Source organism: Pinus tabuliformis, chromosome 5_2 (genome assembly GCF_031772625.1).
Source record: "Pinus tabuliformis cultivar Carrire ecotype Pingquan chromosome 5_2, CPIR1, whole genome shotgun sequence".
In the NCBI taxonomy this organism is placed as follows: Eukaryota; Viridiplantae; Streptophyta; class Pinopsida; order Pinales; family Pinaceae; genus Pinus; species Pinus tabuliformis.
The window spans coordinates 146,654,092-146,680,038 of NC_142306.1; the positions used below are offsets into that span (position 1 = coordinate 146,654,092).

Consider the following 25,947-nt stretch of genomic DNA (forward strand, 5'->3'; position numbering starts at 1 on the left):
GTTAGATACCCCAAAATGTTGAAATGTATAACTAGCTTTGGTCTTCATAATGTCTAATGTAATCATGATTTGATGTATTTGATGAAAAGAGAAAAATTAATTTTATTATTATTATTTTGTAGCATGAGTTTCCTGCTCAAAATTATTTTATTTGTAGGTCAAACACCCATTGAGTGCTTCTAGGTTTTGTCATAAAGTCTAGAAGTCAATTGAGTCATTGTCATGTATGGAAGACCCTTTTTGGGCTTATTGTATAAAGTCATAAATTTTATGTAAGTCAAAAGTGTCATAAAAGACCCTCCAAGATCTTGTAAACATGCAGTCAACAAGTCAACCTTCAAGGAGGGACAAGTCGACCTTATAATGATAACTTGGCCCCAAGGGAAGAGTATATATACAAGGAAGTCGACCACATTTGAGATCATTAATCAAGCTCACAAAGAGTTTGATCAAGGAAAAAGAAAGAGACCTAGAAGGAGCAAAGAAGAGAAGAATTCAAGGATAAGAAAAGTCGAAGTTGAAAAGATTGTTTTTGGGCCTATATCTCTCACACGTGTGAACTATAGCTAGGGTTTCTGAAGTAATAAATTGCAGACCTCAAAAGGAGCCAAAATCTAGCATAAAAGATCATACATGCAAGTCGAATTCATAAGGAGTGAAGTCCAACCAAAACGAAGGAGAAAAGTATCCTAATTCAGCCCTAAACAATTCACACGTGTGAAATCTAGTTGTTGTAGGAAAGGCTGAAAGTTGCAAACATGTAAGACTAGCCGAATTCTGAAGTGAAGCCGAAATTTGGAAGTGTTGAAGCAAGTTTTGATTAGCGTTGACTTTGTTGAAGAAGAGCTAATCAAAGAAGAGGTGTGTCTTGTTCTTGGAGGGGTCTTTGTCAAGGGTCATATGTCTTGGAATTTGTCATTTGAACATTCTATAAGAAGAGAAGAATTCTTGTGGGTTTTCCTCTCAAAAGGAGAGGTTTTGGTCCAGGCTTGCAGCCTACATTTTGTGTCTTCTTGTCTCATTGTTTGGTAGATGTTTGTTGATTAAAAGAATACTATAATAATCAAGTAAAGAAGAGCAAGTACATCAAGCTAAGTAAAATATCACAAGCAGTTATGAAAGTAAGAGAAGTCACATATTCTAGTTGTGCCCAAAATTTTTCAACAAAAACTCCTGTTCTTTGAACTTGAACCACAAGATTATTACTTCTTAGGATTCACCCTAGGGAAATACATTGAAATTAGGATGAGTTTTACTTAATCCACATGACTCTTTTTCTTGTCTTGGGATACCTTCAGTGTCTTCTTGAGTTTGATGAACAACTTGTTCTTCCATTTCCTTGAGCAACTTTGGCCCAAGTATAGTCCCACTATTGGATTGTCATGGCTCATTAGAGTATTGCTTCAACTGTCATACAAGGCCTAAAATTGTCTTTTTGGATGATGCTTGACACCCATTATTATATGCAAACTCCATTAGGAGCAAAGAATTGTCCCACTCGGATGGCCTCTACATGACATACATCCACAACATATGCAAACTCCATTAGGAGCAAAGAATTGTCCCACTTGGATCGCCTCTACATGACATACATCCACAACATATGTTCAGAAACTTGGTTAGCCCTTTTGGTTTGCTCAATTATAGATGATAGGCCGCAATGAAATTTAATTGGTTGTCCTATGTGTTGAGTAATTTCTTCAAGAAGATTGATGTGAATTTCATGTCTCTCTTGAAGCCTCACCGCTTATTTCATAAATATCTTAACAAGATTCATTGCATTTTGTGTAGAATGCATTGGAGTGAAATGTGTTTCTTTTGTTAGCTTATCCACTATTACCATAATTGATTAAGAATGGGTCCAAATACATGCAAATGGTTGTGAGACTTAGTCCCTGTGAGTGTAATTCGACAATTAATGAAGGTTAGATAAAAACATAAAAGGGACATTGCAAATTTTAAAGACTGAAGAAAACAAAAGAGGTGAAAAAAAGAATTAAATGAAAAACAAAAAAAGAAAATATGAGAAAAAATAAAAGAGAGCAATGGGAAATGAAATGGCTAGGAATGCGTGGCCTTCCCATTACCCATTATCTCTCGTATATACTTTCGTAATAGTCTAATTGTTGAGAAAGCAATATGCTAGGAGATTAGGGTTGATTTCTCTTACTTGATAGTTGCTTGTGAATATTTGTTGGCTTCTTATTTTTTTATTATGTTCTCTTTATAAAAAAATTACCAAAATATAAACCTTGAAGACCATAAAAGACATTGAACACAAAGATGTAGGTTCCAAGCCAAGGCAAAAACCCCACAAGGGGGGAAGCCCAATCAATTTCTTTTCTTGTGGAATCTGGTCAAAGTGAGAAATCCAAGAACCAAAAACCAAGACCAAGACTTCCCACAAGACACAAGTTAGCCCTCCTGCGATCCTTCTTCAACCGAGTCAAATCCATCAAAGTCAATGCTAGCAATGCCCTTCAAATTTGATAAAACTCTGAATTTTTGGCCCTTGTACTACTCTGAAATTTTGCAGGCGTGGCAAAATTTAGGGCATAAATCACAAGATTCTCTCTCCTTTTACCTTCACTCTTCTTCCTTACTTTCACTGGTTTTTCTTCTCTCTTTTTTGCATAGAAATCTAAGCTGTGAATTGGTGCCACAATGAGGTCGAACTACTCTCTCTATATACACATCTGGGAGGTCAAATTGTGCCTTTTTGGGCCGACTTGTCTAGGCAGGGTTGACTGGGTCTTGTGGGTGACAAATTGACTCTTTTGACTCGTAAAATTGTTTTTCTTCTTTCTTACAAAGTCCAAATGGGACTTGACTTATGACAATTTTTCTTTTGACTCAATAAACCCTAGAAGCATGAAGAACATGTTTGACTAATGCTTTTTTTTTCTTTTTTCTTTTTGCTTTTACATGAAATACATATTGATACAAGTAGGATGATAATTATGAAGATCAAACCTAGTTACATTTTTCAACCCTCCCTCTTAACGAGGGAGGTATTCATAATCACTCAACAGGAACCAATAGGTTATTATCTAATGAATCTTTTCTTTATAATACTCTATTCGAGAGTTATCGATATTTATCAAATCTTTTCCTATCTAACAGAATGTTATTGGATTACAACATATTGGATGTCCTATCATTGACCCTCTCTTTCCTCCTTGTACCTCTCAATTTGAAATATTCTCCTACAAAGAGTTTGGATTGATAAGCATCATCAAGCATCATCATAATCAGTGTTGTCAATTACAAAATAGCAAGGCCTTGACTGACATTCTCTAACTCTCCACTAGATTAGAGCACAACGCTGGGAGGCATATATTTTGGACACCACCACCGCCTCTCAAGGCACATACCCTATCAGAATGTTCACCAAGATTAGAACTGGCTTGATCCTTGTCACTTAGAACTTTCTCACCCATATTTTATTAATACCCATTAATATTTTTATTTTCTTAAGTTTAGACTTAGGAACTCATTACAAATATTAATTATTTTAATAACTCCTCATCTGGGTGGAATTTCTCCAAATGATTTCTGGGTCTTGGAGATCTCATGTGCCTTAGCCTCTCCATTAATTTTCAAGGCTAGAGCACATCCGATGCTACCCAAAATCAAACCATGTTGATTAGCAATTTGTAGTTTTGATGTCTAGCTTTGCTACTACTACTACCTCTACTACTGAGGTCGCAGAGGAGTCCTCAAACTCTGAGCCAAATTATTTATGTAGCTCATGTTGATGATCCCATGTCTAGTAGTGGTGATGAGTTTGATCATGATGAGGAGTGATCATGTTGATCACTAATATGTAGACTTGTAGTAGGTTAGTGGCCCCATAGCTTGTAGCATTGTTTTTGGACTCTAGAGGCCATTTAGAGCCTTATTGATTATGTATTTTGTTGCTGATATGTATTGCACTCGATTTCATTTTGATATATTCACCTTTACATGGCATATAGATGAACAAACTTTGCATATTTTGTCTCTATTGGTTTGGAATCACGGTTTTAAATCATAAAAATAATTTTTTTCATTAAAAAATAATTATTTCATGTATTGTTTTAAAGACCGTTTCATTGAGATCTAACTAGTCCCGGTTTGAAACCTGGTTTAATAGGTGGACCAGTCTGGTTAAATCATAAAAATATTTTTTTTTTCATTAAAAAATAATTATTTCATGTATTGTTTTAAAGACCGTTTCATTGAGATCTAACTAGTCTCGGTTTGAAACCTGGTTTGATAGGTGGACCAGTCTGGTCACCGGTTCCAGTTTTGAATACTATGCTTCTAATTTCAATATGGGAAAAGCTATTTTCCGCTATTATAGATTACACATTGAAATAGATTTTCTATTGCTGCAATGGATGTTTCAACTTATTTGCATCTACCTCACACTTGTAGGGATTGATCTTTATGTTCATTTCTACTTTAAATAGGCATTGAGAATATTGGTTGTTGGTGTACCCTTTTTTGATCCTTAAGGCCACACTCTTGGAAATGTTGGCTACCCCAAGGTTCCAACTTCAATCAATTTGCCCTTCCTTGTGCTCATCCGCCATATTTGAGGTTCTATAAGGTGCAACTCTTCCTTAGATTGAATTTCTAAGTCAAGTAAGCATGCCATATCGATTCTTTAACTCTTGTAACATAAAAATAGATCTACAATAGCAAAGACACATTTGGAAAACTATGCACATAATATTTACCTTGGGGAACCCCATGTGGTAAAACACAATAAGAATGAAGGATTGTGCATTTCTTCTTAATAAATGAAGAGTACCAAGACAAAGTACATAGATCATAAATATAATTGTAGAGCTAAGAGATACCATGGTTTGCTACAATTCTCTACAAAATGCTCTTTTCCTTTGCTATGTTATGTCTATACTACTCTTGACAATTGCTTTGCTATGGAACAGGAATCACTAGAATAGGAGTGGAACCCCTTTCCTTTGTTTCAACCAAGGTTTTAACTCCCTTGGCTGTTCGGGTTTTGGATTCCTTGATGCTTTTATAAGTTTATAGTGAATTTACATATGTTATTAACTCCATAGGTGAATCGTGGTGCATTAACTTGGTTACCACTTGGACCTAAAGTGAATAATTGGACCGTTACCTTGTCAAGGGATAACTTTTGCATATGGACTTCTTTTAAGGGAATTGAACTACCATTGGTAAGTTATTGACCCACATAATGTAGTTCCACTTGGACCTAAAGTGAATAATTGGACCGTTACCTTGTCAAGGGATAACTTTTGCATATGGACTTCTTTTAAGGAAATTGAACTACCATTGGTAACTCCATAGGTGAATCGTGGTGCATTAACTTGGTTACCACTTGGACCTAAAGTGAATAATTGGACCGTTACCTTGTCAAGGGATAACTTTTGCATATGGACTTCTTTTAAGGGAATTGAACTACCATTGGTAAGTTATTGACCCACATAATGTAGTTCCACTTGGACCTAAAGTGAATAATTGGACCGTTACCTTGTCAAGGGATAACTTTTGCATATGGACTTCTTTTAAGGAAATTGAACTACCATTGGTAAGTTATTGACCCACATAATGTAGTGAGGACAATTGTACTGAAGCTTAGATACCCCAAAATTGTTGAAATGTATAACTAGCTTTGGTCTTCATAATGTCTAATGTAATCATGATTTGATGAAAAAGGAAAAATAAAATTTATTATTATTATTTTGTAGCATGAGTTTCATGCTCAAAATTATTTTATTTGTAGGTCAAACACCCATTGAGTGCTTCTAGGTTTTGTCAGAAAGTCTAGAAGTCAATTGAGTCATATGGAAGGCCCTTTTTGGGCTTATTGTATAAAGTCATGAATTTTATGTAAGTCAAAAGTGTCATAAAAGACCCTCCAAGACCTTGTAAACATGTAGTCAACAAGTCGACCTTCAAGGAGGGACAAGTTGGCCTCATAATGATAATTTGGCCCCAAGGGAAGAGTATATATACAAGGAAGTTGACCACATTTGAGATCATTAATCAAGCTCACAAGAAGTTTGATCAAGGAAAAGAAAGAGACCTAGAAGGAGCAAAGAAGAGAAGAATTCAAGGATAAGAAAAGTTGAAGTTGAAAAGATTGTTTTTGGGCCTATATCTTTCACATGTGTGAAATCTAGTTGCTGCAGGAAAGGCCGAAAGTTGCAAATCTGTATGAGTAGCCGAATTTTGAAGTGAAGCCGAAATTTGGAAGTGTTGAAGCAAGTTTTGACTAGTGTTGACTTTGTTGAAGAAGAGCTAATCAAAGAAGAGGTGCAACTTGGTCTGGGAGGGGTCTTTGTCAAGGGTCATATGTCTTGGAATTTGTCACTTAAACATTCTATAAGAAGAGAAGAATTCTTGTGGGTTTTCTTCTCAAAAGGAGAGGTTTTGGCCCTGGCTTGCAACCTACATTTTGTGTCCTCTTGTCTCATTGTTCTTCATTGTTTGGTAAATGTTTGATGATTAAAAGAATACTATAATAATCAAGTAAAGAAGAGCTTTAAGTACATCAAGCTAAGTAAAATAACATCACAAACTCTTATCAAAGTAAGAGAAATTACCTATTGCAGTTGTGCCCAAAATTTTTCAACAAAAACTCTTGTTCTTTGAACTTGAACCAAAAGATTATTACTTCTTAGGATTCACCCTAGGGAAATACATTGAAATTAGGATGAGTTTTACTTAATCCACGTGACTCTTTTTCTTGTCTTGGGATACCTTCAGAGTCTTCTTGAGTAGCTAGGGTTCAATAAAATTCTCTTTTATTCAAATATTTTTTTTATCTAATTCCGCACCAAAAACATTCTTGCACTTTCAATAATTCAACCAATCACTAGATACAGGAATAATCATTCAATATTCCATTAGTAAATATACGACCTAGATCTCGTTGTTCACGTAATCCAGTCCTACTTTGACTATCATTTATAAAGGCGTTCGTCCCACAGATCAATACAGAATACAACCTTAATTAATTTTAATTGTCGCTATGCCTAGAACACCTATTAAGTACCAAACTTAAGCAACAATTAATCACTCTATTCAACTTTTGTTCGGAATAATAACCTACAAGTTTGCTATTTGGTCAGACGACTCTATTTTGACTATCCCACTACATTCAATTCATGACAGAAATGAAATGGACCCTGCATCACTGTTCTGGGTGAGCCGCAACAGTTATCGTCGTAGGGCACCTCGATAAAATATTCCAATCCCGAGTCAATCATTTGACCACTTCCTCCATCAACTTCTAGTTTCTTGTGTAGGTAGTCTTTAGAGTGCTCACCAACCCGAGTTTCTACTGCGTGAATTCTAGACTTCAAACTGCTGGTTTCGAGTTGAGCCCAAATTTTTCCACTTGCTTCAGGTTAGAAGTCAGATATTGATTTTTCTCCAGAAATTCTGGCTTCAGAACGAGGGTTCGACTTTGCATTAGTTCTTAAGGGGCTCGATTACTTCAAATTTTCCCATCGTTGACCAATGCCCAAACAATATAAGAATCAGTCAAAATTCCTTGTTTTCTGGCCTTTTGGATGTGGAGACTATTCCAAATCAAGAATAGTAGAGTTCGTTGTTCTTCCAAAGAATATTCTTGTGCCAGATCAATAAACAAAGATTTCGCTGTCTTCCAAAGGGTATTCCTGTGTCCAAACAAAGATCAATTTCAACAAGTGACTCGCTGCTTCCAGATAATATCCTTATGCGAAAACAGAGAGTAGGAAAGATAGAATGGTGTCAACTAGGGTGGGATCTTTCCCCACCGAAATTGACAGGGAGAAAGGGGTCTTAAAATCCTCAGAGCTAAGCTCAAAATAAAATGCAATGATCCACACTTGATGATCCAAATGAATTCAATCCTCCTTTATTTATGGACTTCCTTGAGGGGTTTCATCTTCTTAATTGGTTGAGTGTATCTTACTCAAACCCCAACTGACCCAAAACTTGCCCAACAATGGGTATTTTGAGTTCTTATCCCCTTTATAAAGGACTATAGCCTACGGGGACGGATAGGCTACTAAGTCCATTTATCCTCACTTCGTGGAGGACATTCTAGTCCCCCATGCCCAAAATTTGCTTGCCCTAAAGCAATTGCAAATTCGGGTGCTACAAAATTTGTTCTCCTTCCCACGTTGCATCCTCCTCCGCTAAATTCTTCCATATGATGAGGTATTCCAAAATTACTCTTCCTCTTAACTTCTTTTCTCGCACTGCCGTGATCGTCTTTGGAATCAATTCCAGCTGTCCCTCTTCAACTAAGAGTGGAAACTCGATGAAGGTGTTGACTTGTTGACCCACAACCTTCTTGAGGCATGATACATGGAATACATTGTGGGTTTTGCTGTCACTAGATAAATCCAATTCATATGCCACTTCGCCAACCCTACGCAGAACTTTGTAGGTCCCATAAATCATTGGCTTCGGTTTTTTCTACGCCACTCTTTTTGAATGTGGATTGTTTGTAGGGTTGCAATCGCAAGAAAATGAGATCTCCTACCTCGAAATTGCATTCTGTTCGATGTTGGTCTGTGTACAATTTCTGTCAATTTTGAGCAACCTGTATATTTTCCTTGAGTACCCTGAGAATGTCCTGACTTGCCTGTATCCAGTCTTTGGCAAGGGGTGCCTTGCTGTCACCAAAAACTCGATGAAGGATGGTGCATCATATCCATATAGAGCTTTGGAGGATGTCATCCCAATGGATAAGTGGTAGGTGGTGTTGTAACAATGTTTTGCAAGGTACAACCACTTAATCCATGCCTTTTGCTGATTTGTCACATTGTTGTGCAGATACCCTTCAATCCACTTATTCACAGTCTCTGTCTGACCGTTGGTTTGAGGGTGATAACTAGTGCTAGGGGTTAATTCGATTCCCACTAACCTGAAAAGCTCCTACCAAAATGAGCCCATAATTCTACTATTGCGATCGCTGACTATGTTCTTTGGTAGTCCATGTAGCTCAAAGATCTCTTTGAAGAACAATTCTTCCACTTGTTTGGTCGAGTAATCAGCTGAGATGGCAAAGAAGTGTGCGAATTTAGTCAACCTATCTACCACTACATATATGCAGTCCTTGCCTTGGGCTTTGGGTAATCTTGGGTTGAAGTCCATCGAGATGCTTTCCCATTTCTGTTGTGGAATTGGTAGCGGTTGGAGGAGTCTTGCAAGACGTGTATGGTCAACCTTATTTTGTTGACATGTTATACTTTCCCTAACATGTTTCATCACATCATCCTCGAGTCTTTTCCACAAGAACCGTTCTCGAATCTGGCAATATGTCTTGAAGAATCCTTGATGCCCAGTTGAAGGAATATCATGTGTAACCTTCAAGATTTTTTCCTTGAGTGTAGATTCAAGAACCAGATATATCCTATCTTTATAATAAATGACTTCATCAATTATTTTGTACTTGTCATCTTGGATGATTTTATTGATTAGGGCGCCAACAAACCGGTTCTTGGCATATTCTGTTGAGAGGTGTGCCTTCCAATCTTCTGCAGTTTCCATGGGAGCACATACAACTGGTTTCTTGAAGAGTGCATTGGCCACAACATTCTTCTTTCCTTTCACGTATTCAATGTCAAAGTTGTAAGCTTGGATTTTGCTTACCCATTTCCGTTGCTGTTCGTTTAGGTCCCTTTGACTGAAGAAATGGTGTAGATTGTTGTGGTATGTTCTGACTAAGAACCTATTGCCCACTAGATACTGTCTAAATTTCGCTAATGCATGCATGATAACTAGCATCTTCTTGTCATATATGGAGTAGAGTCTTTTTGAATCTTCTAGTTTTCGGCTTTCAAATGCGATGTGATGGCAATGTTGCACAAAGCGCGATCGGGATTTAATCGGCGCCGGGAAAAAAGCAGAAAAAATCGTTAAAAGCGGAAAAAAAGCGGAAAAAAGCGGGAAAAAAGCGTTTGGCACAAAAATATTCATTTTTTTTCATTTTTTTTCAATTTTTTTAATATCTAAACCATCTACAACATAAAATAAATACATTGACACATAAATATGATAAAAAAACTAATATATAAGATGTTTAATATCATTTCTAGCGCTAAAATCACACATAACATTGAATCATGTCCTGAATAGTAAGTCCTGAGTCCCAACTCAGCCTCAAAATATCAACAAAAAATATGATAATGTATCTCATTATGTCATAATGTCATATACAATAAAATGAAAGTCTAATCCTATTGATTTCCTCCAGCTTCTCTCCCTCACCTCTTCTCCTCCTCCTCCGCGCGCAAACAACAAAATGACATAAAAAAAATCGATTTTCGCCTATTAAAAGCCCGCTGCCCCGTGCCTCTGCGATTTTTTCTATAAAAATCGCGATTTTTTCCGAAAAAATCGCTATAAAAAAAAGTCCGCGATTTTTTGGTATAAAAATCGCGATTTGATCGGGCAGAGGAAAAAATCGCGATTTTCCGATAAAATCGCGATTTTATCGCGATTTTAACAACACTGTGTGATGGCCCTTTTGCATAAGGACAACCCCTATTCCTTCTCCTGACGCATCACATTCCAATATGAATGGTTGACCAAAGTCAGGAAGAGCCAGTACTAGACATGAGCTCATTATTTCTTTGAGCTTGTTGAACGCCTTATTAGATTTCCCTGTCCACTTGAATGCTCCTTTTTTGGTTAAGTTTGTCAGAGGTGCACTAAACTGGGAGAACCCTTTAATGAAACATTGGTAATAGCTGCATATCCTGAGGAACCCTCATAATTTGGTTAGGGTTTTGGGTGTAGGCCAATCCACTATTGCCTGGATCTTCTCTTGATGGACTTGTACCCCCTTTGCGCTAATCATATGTCCCAAATAAAGGATTTCTGTCAATCCGAACTCACACTTTGATGCCTTGGCATAAAGGGATTGTTCCTGCATGATGCTCAAGATTTGATCCAAATGCCCCAAGTGATATCCCATGTCTTGTGTAGATGAGAAGATCGTCAAAGAATACCAACAAAAACTTCCTTAGTTGCTTGTTGAATATATTGTTCATGCATGATTGGAAAGTGGTGGGGGCATTGGTTAGACCAAACAACATGACCAAAATTTCAAAGTATCTGTAGTGACATCTGGACGATGTTTTTCACACATCTTCCTCTTGGACTTGTATTTGATGACATCCAAATTGTAAATCGATCTTCAAAACGCACACTGCCCCATGGAGTTCATCCAACAATTCATTGATCTTCAAAAAGTACAATGCCCCGTGGAGTTCATCCAACAATTCATCGATCCTGGGAATGGGATACCCATTTTTGACATCAAATGAGGGTAAAGGAAGTTTACTCACCTTGCAAGTTAATTCTCTGTTAAGTTGCCCCCGGGGTCTATTCTTGTATCTGAAGTTGTTATACTCGTTTATAACTGCTTGAGTATTTTCTTCCAATTTTGCATAATCCTGAACATAATTGTTAAGGAGTTGATTTGGCTCAATTGCTTCTTAGGTTGTTGGCACATGATTATCTGTGAATTGTGGTAGAAGTGGCCGACTACTCTTTTTGTTGTTTGCTTGGTTGTTGGGTAGACCAGGATTATGGTTTCCACTTCCCTCCATGGTAGTTCTATTGGTGGCAGCGACACTTTACTATCTTGTGAGGTGAGCCATCAACATTGTGATTTGTTGCTGCTGCCCTTGAATCATTTATTGCCTTTGATGATGCGATTGTTGATGCATCTGCTGTTGTCCTTGTATCAATTCTTGAAGTAGAATACCAGTGTCATGTTCTCCCTGACCTGTTTTGTCTCCCATGGTGGAACGATGGTTATTCCTTTTTAGCTGCAGGAAGCATACAAAACTCATGTACTCACAACTTGCAGGATGCTACGCTTTCTGATACGACTATAATGGAATGGGGTAATTTTTGCCCTAGATTTTTCCCTTCGGTAGCTAGGGTTCAATAAAATTCTCTTTTATTCAAATATTTTTTATTATTATCTAATTTCGCACCAAAAACATTCTTTAATAAAACATTCTTGCACTTTCAATAATGCAACGAATTACAAGATACAAGAATGGTCATTCAATATTCCATTAGTAAATATACGACCCATATTTCGTTGTTCACGTAATCTAGTCCCACTTTGACTATCATTCATAAAGGTGTTCGCCCCACAGATCAATACAAAATATGACCTTAATTAATTTTAACTGTCGCTACACCTAGAACACTATAAGTCCCAAACTTAAGCAATGATTAATAACACGATTCATTTATGTCTGGAATAATAACCTACGAGTTCACTATTTGGTCAGATGGCTCGATTCTAACTATCCCAGTATGTTCAATTTGTGACGAAAATGAAATGAACTGCGCATCACTGTTATGGGTGAGCCACAACACCTAATGTTGTAGGATACCTTAGCAAAATACTCCAATCCTGAGTCAACTGTCTGACTGCTTCATTTGTCAACATCTAGTGCCTTGCACAGGCAGTGTTTAGAGCGCTCACCAACCTAAGTTTTTGCTGCATGAATTCCAGACTTCAAACCGTGGGTTTCGAATTGAGCCCAATGTTTTCCACTTGCTTCAGGTTAGAAGTCGAATCATGATTTTTCTCCAGAAATCAGATCAATCTTGGCTTCGGAACTAGGGTTCGACTCTGCATTAGTAGTTAAGGGGCTCGATTACTTCAATTTTTTCCTTCGTTGAACAATGGCCAAACAATGTAAGAATCAATCAAAATTCCTTGATGTCTGGCCTCTTGGATGCAGGGATTGGTCCAAATCAAGAATAATAGAGTTCGCTGTTCTTCCAAAGAATATTCCTTGGTCGAATCAATAAACAAAGATTTCATTGTCTTCCAAAGGGTATTCCTGTGCCCAAACAAAGATCAATTTCAACAAGTGACTTGCTGCCTCCAGATAATATCCTTATGCCAAAACAAAGAGTAGAAAAGATAGAATGGTGTCAACTAGGGTAGGATCTTTCACCACCGAAATTGACAGGGAGAAAGGGGTTCTTAAACCCTCAGATCTAAGCTCAAAACAGAATGCAATGATCCACACTTGATGATCCTCATGAATTCAATCCTCTTTTATTGATAGACTTCCTTGAGGGGCTTCATCTTCTTAATTGGTTGAGTGTATCTTACTCAAAAGTCCAACTGACCTAAAACTTGCCCAACAATGGGTATTTTGGGTTCTTGTCCCCTTTAATAAGGGACTGTTAGGCTAGGAGGTAACTCCATAATGCGAATTGTGTTTTTGCATTAAGATTTCTCATGGATATATACATGGAGGGAGAGACTCTTGGGCTTCACCTCCCAGTGTCTCTTCATATTCTTCTTCTCATTATTTACTATTTACACTATTTACATATATTCACCCAATCCCAATGATTAGGTGTCAACATTCCCCCGCTTAATCTGAAGGGATGTTGGTGAGTCCAAGCATCATTCTGATTATTTCGAACTTTTCTTCCAAGCGCTTTGGTGAAGATGTCTACAATTTGCTCATTTGTGGAACAATGGCATAGATGGATTATCTTGGCCTCAACATGATGTCGATTCAAATGGTATTTTGTATTGATGTGCTTCGTTCGATCATGGGACTTTGGGTTCTTGGCCAACTTTATTGCAAAAAGTGTTGTCAATCATGAGTGGAGTTGAATGCATTTGTTTCACCTACAAATCTTCCAGAATTTTCTTGAGCCACACAATTTCCTTTGTTGCTTCAGCTGTTGCCACATATTCTGCCTCTATTGTGGATTCTGCTGGAACTGATTGTTTGCGTGATCTCCAGGAGACAGCTTCTAATCCAAGTCTCATAGCATAACCTGAAGTAGATACCCCAGTTTCTTTGTCTCCATCGAAGTCTGAATCAAAGTATCCAATCAAGCTGAAGTCGCCCACCTGTGTATACTTGAATCCAAAGTCTTGAGTTCCCTTCAAGTACTTTAGAACTCTTTTTGCAGCAGACCAATGTCCCTCACAAGGCTTTTGCATAAACCTAGAGAGGATTCCAACAACAAATGAAATGTCCGGTCTGGTAGTAGTTTGGTGGTTGAGATTTCCTACAAGTTGTCTATACTTTGTTGCATCCTCAAATTATTTTCCTTCAGTGGATGTGAGCTTCAAGTTCCGTTCCATTGGAGTAGTCAAAGAATTGCACTCAGCCATGCCAAACCTGTTCAACAGATCTCTAATGTACTTCTTCTGAGAGAGGAATATAAACTTCGGATGTTGAGTTACTTCAATACCAAGATAGTAGTGAACATAGCCCAAGTCATTCATTTCAAAACCTTTACTCAATTCCTTCTTTATGGATGCAATGTGGCTCTCATTGTTCACTGTCATTAAAAGATCATCTACATACACTACAAGATATACAACTTTTTTGACAAACAAAGTTGCATCATCAAGATCATAATGTTTGAAGTTGAGTTTTAGAAGATGCTCAGTTAACTTTTCATACCAGGCTCGCGGTGCTTGCTTGAGGCCATACAAGGATTTCACAAGCTTGCATACCTTGTGTTCTTGGTCCTTCACAACAAATCCTTCTGGTTGGGACATAAAAACATTCTCTTTCAGATCTCCATTCAAGAAAGCAGTTTTTACATCCATTTGATGGACTTTCCAACCGTTTTGAGCTGCCAAGGCAAAGAGTGTCCAGATGGTAGCCCATTTTGCTGTGGGGGCAAAAGTCTCCTCATAATCGACCCCTTCTTTTTGTGCAAAACCCTTTTTTACAAGCTTGGCTTTGTGCTTGTCAAGTGAGCCATTAACTTTATACTTGTTCTTGTAGACCCACTTGCAGCCAATTGGTTTGGTTCTCAATGGAGGATCAACCAGCTTCCAAGGCCATTCTTTATCAAGGAATCATTTTCCTTCTGCATCACTTCTTTCCATTCATCATGAGAAGCGACTTCTTTGAAGGAAGTTGGTTCAAAATCTGTAGACAAATTCGGTTCACAATCATAAGAAACATCCATATCAACAGGTGAATCTGAATTATCTACATCACCTCCATTTTGCCCTGTTGTACTTCGTGTTCCTGTCTTTCCAACCTCATCAGGATGAACACTTTCAAGTGTCTTTGTCAGCCATTTTGGAGGACCTTTCTGTGATGGCCCAAGCTGCTCAGTTGATGGGGTTGGGGTTGAGTCAAGATTTAGTTTCCCAATTTTGTCAATCACATCACTGAAAGTATCATCAGTGGCTGGAGCTTCATGTGGGAGAGAGAGTGCTTCAGAAAAAGATTCTATAGATTGATCCAGTATAGGAATCCCCCCTTCAAGATGTGGAATCTGATTATCAAATTCTTGAAACTATTTTGCATGTCTGAATCTATCAAAGCGATCAAGCTGCCACTCAACAACATTGTCAGCTTTGGAAGATTCAGGAAAGATTACATCTCTAGATACAACAAACTTCTTATTAACTTCATCATAGAGACGGTATGCTTTGGAGGTATTTGAATACTCCAAGAAGATACACTTACGACTCCTTGCACCAAGTTTGTTTCTTTGTTCCTTTGGTATCAAGGCATAACAGGTGGAACCAGAGATCCTGAGATGCTTTACTGAAGGAATGTGGCCATACCACATTTCATAAGGAGTCTTGTTTCTAATAGCATCAGATGGAAATCTATTTTTTACATACACAACACAGAGAACTGCATCAACCCAAAAAATCAATTTTACATTCTTGAAAAACATCATGGAATGTACCATATTTGCGATTGTCCTGTTCATTCTTTCAGCGACTCCGTTTTGTTGGGGATTATAAGGCACAGTTGTTTGATGTTTGATCCCATGCTGGTGAAGATAATTTTCAAATTCATTTGAAGTGTATTCTTTTCCATTATCAGTACGAATAGAGCCAATATGAGATTGTGCATCATTTTCAATCCATGCATGAAAGTTCTTGAATGTTTGAAAAGCATCAGATTTGTTCTTCAATAAATAAACCCAACACATTCTGGTGTAGTCATCAATAAATGTCATCATATATTTATTTCTATTTGCAGAAGGAACAGGCATTGGGCCACATAAGTCTGAATGAATGAGTTCAAGTTTTCTATGTGCTTTGGAATGTGAATCATGAAAAGATTGATTGCTATGCTTTCCTAGAATACAAGCATCGCATTGCTTAAGTTTCTTAGGAATTGTAGGCAAACCAGTAACACCATTTTTCTTCAACATACAAAGGCTGTCATAATTCAAGTGTCCAAATCTAGCATGCCATAAAAGACTTGATGGAAATGTACCTTCATCATAATGAGAACTGTATGAGAAGTTTTGTGCACGAGTAGAGGTACCTTGCAGCTTTAGAAGTCTTTCTTCTTCTATCCCCGTCATGACAAGTGAGTGATCTGATGCTTTTCTAACCTCAACCTTGCCATCAAACATATGAATGGAGTGTTCTTGCTGGCGGATGTGGACCAATGACAACAAGTTTCTCCTCAGCTCTGGGAGATATAAAACAACTTGAGTTTTGATTTGTCTGCAAAGCATACTGCTCCATCAACATTATCAGTAAATTCTTCAAAAAAATCTCTTCTAAAAATCATGTGGCAAGTTGCCCCTGAATCAAGCAACCAATCATTTTTCCAAGAAGCAAGTGAAGCATTAAACAAGTCTTCAATTACTCCAATATTACAATATGCCACAACATAGTGAGCAGATTCATGTGCTTTACCTTTCTCTTTGTCATGGGTTTTACCTTTGGCTTCATTTTTTTCCTGCTCAATTCTGTCCCAAGGCAATTTACATGTCGATGCATCATGTCCATCTCTATTGCAACATATGCAATGAAGATCATACTTTTGAATTTTCTCCTTGGAAATGTCTGCCCCCCTCGCCTCTAAAATTTCTTCTTCATCCTCCTCTTCGACCACCTCTTCCTCTAGAAGAATCTCGAGCATGATTCTTCTCTCTATGTGCAAGACACAACTTCTTCAGAAGATTGAGGAGCTGTCTTCTTCCCAAAAGCCTTCTCTCTCTGCAAACTTTTTCTCAGGGGAGTCAAAGGTAATTTCCTTGAGGTTTCCCCTTGCTTGCAACGACTTGAGATAATTTAATAGGTGGGATTTAGTGCCTTGACATAAGCTATAAGAAGAATGTCTATTTGAACACCAATGGTTTTGATTCTTTTGAATCTTGATATCATGCATAATAGATCTTACTTTTGATGCTAAAGCAAGAGGATCATCATTTTTCAATTCAAGACTGAACAATTTAATCATCAATTGGACAACTTCAAGTTCAGAGTGTGAGTCATAGAGTTCCTTCAACTTCTGTAAGGCTTCAAAAGCATTTGAAAATGGTGAAATATGGCGACTCACCTCTTCATTTATAGATGCTGCAATCAAGGCATAGGCCTTGTTGTTCTTGTTTTCCCAAATGGCGATCTCCTTATCTGAGGTGGGATTTGCAGGTTCATTATCTCCTTCTCCTACACAAAATCCTTTCCACAACTCATTGAAAATGAGAGTGTGTTTTATCTTCCTTGACCACTCAGGATAGTTCTCTTTGCCAGTGAGAACTACTCCCACTATGGAGATGAGTGAATGCATCATATAATCTAATCTGCCCTCAAAATAATTTCAATAGCTGCAATAAAAAACTTGATATATTTGTAATAAAACTGACCGGCTATGTCTTCATTAATTAAAGATGTAAGCTCTTAAATATACCCTCAACATATATCTTTGGATATTTAATTTGATACCACATAATACATGGTCATTACAAAAAGGAATGCCATTATTTATGTGTCATTGCATTACATAATATGCCACGTCCTTTCCTTTTTTAAAAACCATTACACCCCATGTTCATTATATACCACAACCTTAAAAACCAACACACTTATCATTACATCACTTATGAATTACGCCATTTTTTTTAATTGCACATTATACCACTCTATGTAATATGACTCCATGTAATATGGGCATAAAAAATTTCAAGCGAATGTGCCCTGGCCTTTTTAACCAGGGAGCGCACCATTCAAATACATGTGCTCACCAAACAATCAACACTGTATTTTTCTTTAAATTACGGCAGCATGGAAAATCACACAGCAAAATGGAATCACGCTCTGCACGGAAATTGTTCAAAGCACAGCGGCACATACCACCATTCAATATCACAGTGAGCGCTTCTCCAAATGCATGATGGGCGCACAATCAACACAGCTTGATTTCAACCAGTGTTTCAATGCAGAATATAGCAGAGGGAGAGAGAATAAAGGAAGGGTGTCGAGGGTGCTGTGGGAGCACAGTCGGGTTGGGAGCGGTGTGAGGTATGGTGCAGCGTTGGGAGGGGGGTCAAAGTGGTATGCAGTGAGACTGGTGATGGGTATACCACAGTGGGCAGGCAACATTCGAAGTTATGGTATGTGGGAGCGTAATATAATAAAACCAAACAACGCAGCACTGTGTAACCTGTATGGAGGAGTGGCTGCGCAGTGGGGAGGGGTGTGAGGAGCCGAACGCAAGACTGTGGACTGGAGCGATTAGAGCGGAGCATACAACGTTTGCAGCAGAGTATAGGATACCAATGGTGGTATGACAATGGCCCAAACACATGTGAGACCGGTGCAGGCCGACTGGAATAAATATGCAGGTGAGAGGCGTTATGGCAGACTGCAGAAAGGGGGAAGACTGCAGAAATGGCAGAAGGGAGTTACAAGGGTAGGAATGCTAAAAATGGAGCTGGCTCTGATACCATGTCAGGCTAGGAGGAGGTAACTCCACAATGTGAATTGTGTCTTTGCATTAAGATTGCTCATGGATATATACATGGAGGGAGAGACTCTTGGGTTTCACCTCCCGGTGTCTCTTCATATTCCTATTCTCCTTATTTACTATTTACACTATTTACATATATTCACCCAATTCCAATGATTAGGTGTCAACAGGGACTATAGCCTACGGGGACGAATAGGCTACTAAGTCCATTTGTCCTCATTTCGTGGAGGACATTACAGCACCAGTCCAAGTTTGCCCCCGAAACCCTAACTTATCTTTTGCCAAGAGCTTGGTCAAAATATTAGCTACCTGTTGATTAGTTCTTTTTTAACAAGCTGAAGTTCTTGATACTTTTGATGTGCTTTATCTGTTCCTTTTTGCAATTCCTTCTTCACTTGAAAGCTAAAGTAATACTCACCTTCTCCAAAAGCTTCAAACACTCTCTTCTTTATATTAGTCTCAGATACACCGATGGTAAGTAGAAGCATTTTTTCTGTTAAGTGCATCTGCAACTATTCTTTTTCCCTTTGATGTGCTTTCTTGCATACAGGTGTGGTTGGGCAAACAAATATACCAATGAGGTAATGTTCTGCATTATTAGTGCATGTAACAACACAAGTTATATATCGAGTTTGGATAGTTCATTTCGTGCTACTCAAGTTTACTCAATAGCAAAGCACATGCCATTCCTTGGTAAGGATTCCCCTAATACCCTCTTTATGTCTAAGTTACTGGAAACACCCCTCCCAACTGCCAGAAATGCTATTCAGTGTTTCTGAAATGAAAACAGGTACGAAATGGCACTGAAACGTTTCCAATCCGTTTCGGTTTTTCTGAAAACGCTGGATCCGATTTTTGAAACGTTTCTGGCATTTTAAAAGGTTTTGATCCGTTTCCTGAAATCCAGATACAGATCCGAGAAAATTGTGGTCCAGACTCCATATCCAGAGTTCCGGAAACGGATCCACGCTAAAAAGCCTTGCCTTAAATGTAGATGTAATTGCTTAAGAGTCTGTAATGCAAACACCGGAATTCATGGATTTGCTGGTAACTGAATTTAGTCTAATCCACAGTAATGTTAACTAAGCCTAAGTTGGGAATTTTTTTACAGTAAATTGGAAACGCAACCTCTATTTCTGGAAATTTAAATCTATGCAAACATATTTTCTAGTTATAAAATGATAACGCTATAGAAATGCATTTATAGTAGAATTGAAAATTTAGAACTGCATTCTTTTACCGAGAGGTGCATTTGGCAGGGGATATCGATCAACCATTTGTGTGTGTGTGCCTGCACCATGTAATGCTAATAGTAATAAGATAAAAAGTAGCTAACATAAATATTAATCAACCACATCAAGTGGATGTGAAAACATTGAGACTGGCATCTCATGCGGTTTGATACCCCATGGTGCATAATAGATTCGGGGTTAAGATGGATCTATGTTGCTGTAAACTGAATTATGGTACATGCTTTTCATTGCTCTCTGAGGTCATGGTATTGGTCCCATTTATCATCAGTTATGGGAATTTGTGCAAAATCCAAGAGTCAACTTGCAGCTGGGCAAAAGTTTTAATACACACTTTCATACAGGATTGACAGAAAGAAGAGATAATTCCATTCCAGCACAAATTGAAGTCCATCATTCCAAATAAAGATTTGTTTGTGTATATACTATACAGGTGTCTGAAACTATAACACACGTGGTTAGTTTATAAACCTTGAAGGTTCATAATCTTCAAGCTGATGATAGACAGTTTGCAATTACTTAATACAATGCACAAACTCTCAAAGCAAAATTACCCAAATATCCTAAACAATTACTCCAGTCTTCCTGAGAAAGGTGGCTTCGGTCTAGGAAGATTAAGCATCCAAGAATTAAACAAATTCCTGCCCAAGGACGGCACTACAAATGCCTGCTGCAATTGATTCTATACCGCAAATTTGGGTAACTCAATGGATTTTTTGGACCAGCTCCAGAAGAGGAGGATAAATGGTGGTGGAATGATGTATGGAAATTAAAAGCACCACTCAAAACAAGGGCGTTCCTATGTCTAATACTGTCTAACAAAATTTTTACTTGGAATGATCTCCAGAAGCGGTCCTGGAAGGGCCCAAACATATGCCTAATGTACATAAAAAAACTGGTGAAACATTTTAACAACTTCAAGATTCTCTTTTTTCTAGAACAGTTAGGGATGCTGTTGGTGCTATCACAATGGAAAAGGAATTTGTTGGAAATAGTTCATTTTGTAATTTGTACTATGTAGTGTGCGTTTAGCATTATTAATTTTGGTGATGATGTTGATGATGGAAATTGGAAACAGAAACTTGATGATATGTTGAATGTTATAATAACCACTAATGATGAGGACAATGTATATGCTGAATTGATGATGATGATTTGTTATGTTGAAGTCATGATGGTGATATATCTATTTTTAGATATAGAATCTAGATTCTAAAATATGAATGGTAATATGAAATTTTTGTTTTGTCATATATATATGTATATGTAGTGTGCATTTAGCATTATTAATTTTGGTGATGATGTTGATGATTGAAATTGGAAACAGAAACTTGGTGATCTGTTGAATGTTATAATAATCACCAATGATGGAGACAATGCTTATGCTGAATTGATGATGATGATTATGTGTTTTTAGATATAGAATTTAGATTCTAAAAGATGAATGGTAATATGAAATTTTTATTTTGACATATATATATATATGCCGTTTCTTGCCATATCTTATCTCCATTTCAAACCTCGTATCATATCCGTTCCCGTATCCGTTTCAGTGCAACTTAGCTTTATGTGCATTTGTGTACATGGCAAGATCTATGTTCAGATCTGCCATCATGAACACTAGTGAGCTAGTAAGAAGCTTCACAAAATCTCTGAGCTTTTCTCACATTTTGGTGTCCACTCGATTTTCTTACCATTCTTTTACAGTTACATGATAGGATACACAATCCTGGATATTTTTTCAGTGGATCTCTTATAGTACCTGATAAGAATGATCTTACATCGTCTGCATTCTTCAGAGTAGGACATCCCATAATGGCTTCAATCAGAACATCTTCCAAGATCACTAGTACATATCTGCCGACATATTTACTAAACACGCTGCCCATCGGTCACTTAAACATGGCTGGTGCATTTTATTTTTGTGGTTCAGCAGTTGGGACTACCCACTTAACAGTACACCCAATCAATGGCTGGTGCATTTGTTACCCGAATGGCACCAGTACAAATACATAATGCCCATAACCTGCCCTAAACATTGGCTTGAAGATGCCTTCATCCTGATTCCAGCTTGGTAATATTAAGACAATTATGACTTGATAGACCTTCATGTCATATTCTACTTCAACTATATAAGCTAGATTATGATACGGTTGCAAGTTAATATATGTGCTAGACAAGTAATGGGTATGTTATGTTTACAGGTTAGACGGCACTTACTTACACTTGTTGGGGATGAAGCTAATGGAGCGAGCATTCTAGGAGCCAACTTTTCAGCCGGTTTTATAGCTGGGAGTATTGCAGCTGCTGCCACCTGTCCTTTGGATGTTGCAAAAACACGGAGACAGATAGAGGTGGTGTTTGAATTTGTGTTATTTTAACGTAGTGAGCTTAATTTACATCAAATTTCTCGATACTTATGCAGATATTTGTGTATGCTCTTTATTGAAATTAGTCTGATAATCTTCTGTTGTTGAAATTAATCTGCTGGCAATTCTTTGATTTTCAGAAAGATCCGATGAAAGCAATGAAAACCAGTACAATGGAAACTTTGATGAAGGTTTGGAGGTAAGTGTTTTCTCCTTTCATGGTTCTTGCTTGCTTCATGTATAAGATGCATGCAACGTGGCTATACGGCCCTTTTCAGCCATCCTGAAAAACCACTATTTTCCAGGGATGGTGGAGTACGAGGGCTATTTATGGGTGTAGGGCCACGTGTGGGGCGTGCAGGACCCTCTGTTGGTATTGTTGTTTCATTTTACGAAGTTGTAAAGCACTTGGTACACCAAAGACAGGTGGCTTCATGATCATCAAATCAACAAATACATTCATAGAGCTGTGGATATTTTGAATTGAGATGGTTTATGATGCTATGCTGGCAAAGCTGACAAGTCTCATCTCAAGATTAGCGAATGCGTCATTCCAGATCAGGCTAATGGGGGGATTCTTGTTGACACAAAGTTTAACAGGTTATTTCGATCTTTCTATTTGTATAGAAACGTCTCCAGTCGAATACCAGTTTTACTGTTTTGACAGAGCTCGGGAATTTTTTCTGCAAATTAAAAGTCACATAGTTGTGCTATTAACAGTTGAGGTTGATGAAATACGTAATTCCCTTTTGCTCATCATAGGTTGCTTCCTTCCTACATTGTGCAGGCTAATTTAAGTGGCTTTGCCTTCTTGGGAAGGGAAGGGAGGAGCTCTCCTTTGTAGTTATTTCACGAGCAATGAAATACAGTGATAGTCTTCCCATTTTGTGCAGTTCTTTTAACTGATTTCTTTGCCAATGGTTATATTTTCCAGTCTTGAGGAAATTGAAAAATAACACAGTTTATTATGTCACTTAATTTTGAAAACTTTTTATATATTTTTTTGATAAATTTATTTCAATTTTAATTTTGGTGATAGTATTTTGTTGTAATTCGTGCATGGTGTTAAATAAATATATGTAAATATTAGTATAGTGGGGCGGTATAGGCTCTATCAAGTCGGTGGTTCAAATCTCGTGAGAGGGGTTGAGGGTGGGAGCCACCTGTGGGGATAAAGACTGTCTCATGGGGAGTCCAGTGACAGCATTCCAGAGGTCGACATATTGGTTTTCCATCCAACATTGAGGCTGGAGCTACCCAGCTTAGGTGGAAAAGAAAAAAAATAAGGAAATAGAATAGTAAAGAGATTTTGTTAGTCGTATTTTTGGACTCTAAAAAAATGCCATCAGATTGTTGGTCTAGACTCCAAATCTGTAGTGCCTTTGGATATGAGCATAATTGAATCATTTCCGAAAACAGTTTATGTGCACTGCAATTCACAACAAACAGGATTGATGATCTAAACGAGGTTGATTAGACATAATTTGGTTGGCCAAGAGGATTTATTTTATTTTAAGATGATGAGCTTGGACGAAAGAGTTACTGTACATACACGTTCAACATGAAAATGGAGAATCTTAAATATTGTATCATATTAATGTTGCAACAATAACTCAATAGGCCTTATCTTGAGATAGCTTGGCCACATAATAGTCGACCTACCACACTCTACGCACATCATTTTGATCACATATTTATAATATTTTAAGACGTTAGGGTTGTTCTATCACGCAACTTTATCTTAATCATTTAATGTTATCTTGGTCACACGTTGCTAAGTTATGAACATTTCAACTGCCAGCATTGATAATGGTTACACATTTTACACATTAACACATGGTTATGTATTAACATAATAGGAAACCATGGCTTACTTTATGGAATTAATTTCATGATACTTGGGTTCCCATTTACGTTCATGATTCTTAGCGAAATGTTTCAACTAGTAACAATAGGTATGGAAAATTAGATTACTGACAAAACAAGAAACTAACTAAAAGTAAGCTAATAAAAAAAGTAACTGTGGCTGCCAAAGTAAATTGTTTTTGCTGATGGGTTCTTTGTTTCTTCTGAAGGGTTACAAATGAACCATTTAGATAATGTATCATAGCCTTAACAAGCCTGCTACTAAACAAAATTCTAGTAGCAAAATTCACAGAGAATAGCAAAGCGTCAATCAAACTATAAGAAAAATTGGAGACTCGGCTTCTATTGACACAAGGTCCACAGGGTTGTGGTTGCTCGATCCAAAGCCTGAGCCACGCTCTCCCCTATGCACATTAATCTGTTCATCTCCATCTTTAACACCATGCCAATCCTTGTCAAGCAGGACGCAACACAGGAGCACCCAGGAGCATCCAACCCTCTACTACCTCCAGGGCTTTAGAATCAAACAAACAATTATGCTCCCTACCAAATCGAAGTCTACTCACTCATTTGATATCTGATGTTCTATTGGATTTGTTCTTTGTATATGCAAGCTGAAGACTCAGCCTGTTGCCAAGCTCGAGAGCCCCTAGCGAGCCGATACTGTCGCCCCTTCTTTTGCACTGAGCTTTTTGTTGCACCATATCTGCAAAAAATGAAATAGGAAGTGACACCAGAGGACTAGAGAAAGCAACACAGCAGGGAGATGAAGGCTGAAAGGTGGAATACAGTCGACGGGAAAGAAATAAATAATCATAGGCAGAGCACCACAAAAAAGGGAAAGAAATACATAATGATAGCCAGAGCGCCACATAAAAGCCCGGCAATGAGAATTCCAAACGGAATAGAATGCATTGAGACAATGCATTAAGGGATTGCACTGAATGACCAACACTTGCCTCTAATAATGGAGAAGAATGCCCTCGTATTTAGTGAGTCAAACGTTATTATATCAGAGAACTCGAATGGAGTGAGGCTCGGTCTAGTGCATGTGCAAATCTCAGCAGGGATACAACCCAACTACATAGCCTGTATAACACAATGAATGAATGAAGCCTGCATAACACAACGAATGAATGAGCATGTGCAAATCTCAGCAGGGATACAACCCAACTCCATAGCCTGCATAACACAATGAATGAATGAATGAAATGGTTTTAATGACGTCCACGAGACCTCGTGGTGGTGTAACAGTGTAAGGACCATCCACTATCGTGTAACGGTGTAAAGACCATCCACTATCGCTTAAACCATATTAAGATTATTCAGATTTTTTAGGCTGATTCTGCTGTTATGGATTTTCAGTAAGAAATTTGCTGTTTTGTGAAGTGGCTTACTAAAATTGTTCACTTTTAGGCTGCTAATTAAAATTGAATTGATGACGGATAACTTCACACAATGAATACCTACCAAACTGTTTAATCACTTACCATATTCAGATTTTTCAGATTTTTTCAGGCTCATTCTGCTGTTATGACTCTTGGGTAAAAAATTTACTGTTTTGTGAAATGGCTTACTAAGATCGTTCACCTTTATGCTGATAACAAAAATATGACGGATAACTTCATAGGCTTCACACAATGAATACCCACCAAACCGTTTAATACCATGTCATCCATCATAATGCGGGAGGGAGGCACGTCAGTGCCAATGGTTGAAAATGGTAGT

The 25,947-nt window shown here is 37.8% G+C and overlaps 1 protein-coding gene across 2 annotated transcripts in view; it reads left to right on the plus strand.

Annotated features, from left to right (window-relative positions):
- Nucleotides 1–23,239, plus strand: part of LOC149157952 (mitochondrial carrier protein MTM1-like) — a 64,502-nt gene extending 41,263 nt beyond the window's left edge. Inside the window, exons 8-11 of one of the 2 annotated variants that reach the window (XR_016261651.1) lie at nucleotides 22,189–22,338; nucleotides 22,494–22,552; nucleotides 22,659–22,953; nucleotides 23,141–23,239. Coding sequence is in view for 1 of the 2 variants with exons in the window: in XM_089436057.1 (XP_089292183.1) it covers nucleotides 22,189–22,338; nucleotides 22,494–22,552; nucleotides 22,659–22,791 (342 nt within the window). In the remaining variant the exon portion in view is untranslated. Of the gene's footprint in view, nucleotides 1–22,188; nucleotides 22,339–22,493; nucleotides 22,553–22,658 lie in introns of both variants that reach the window. The other variant, XM_089436057.1, reaches the window with a different exon arrangement.
- Nucleotides 23,240–25,947: the final 2,708 nt, after the last annotated feature.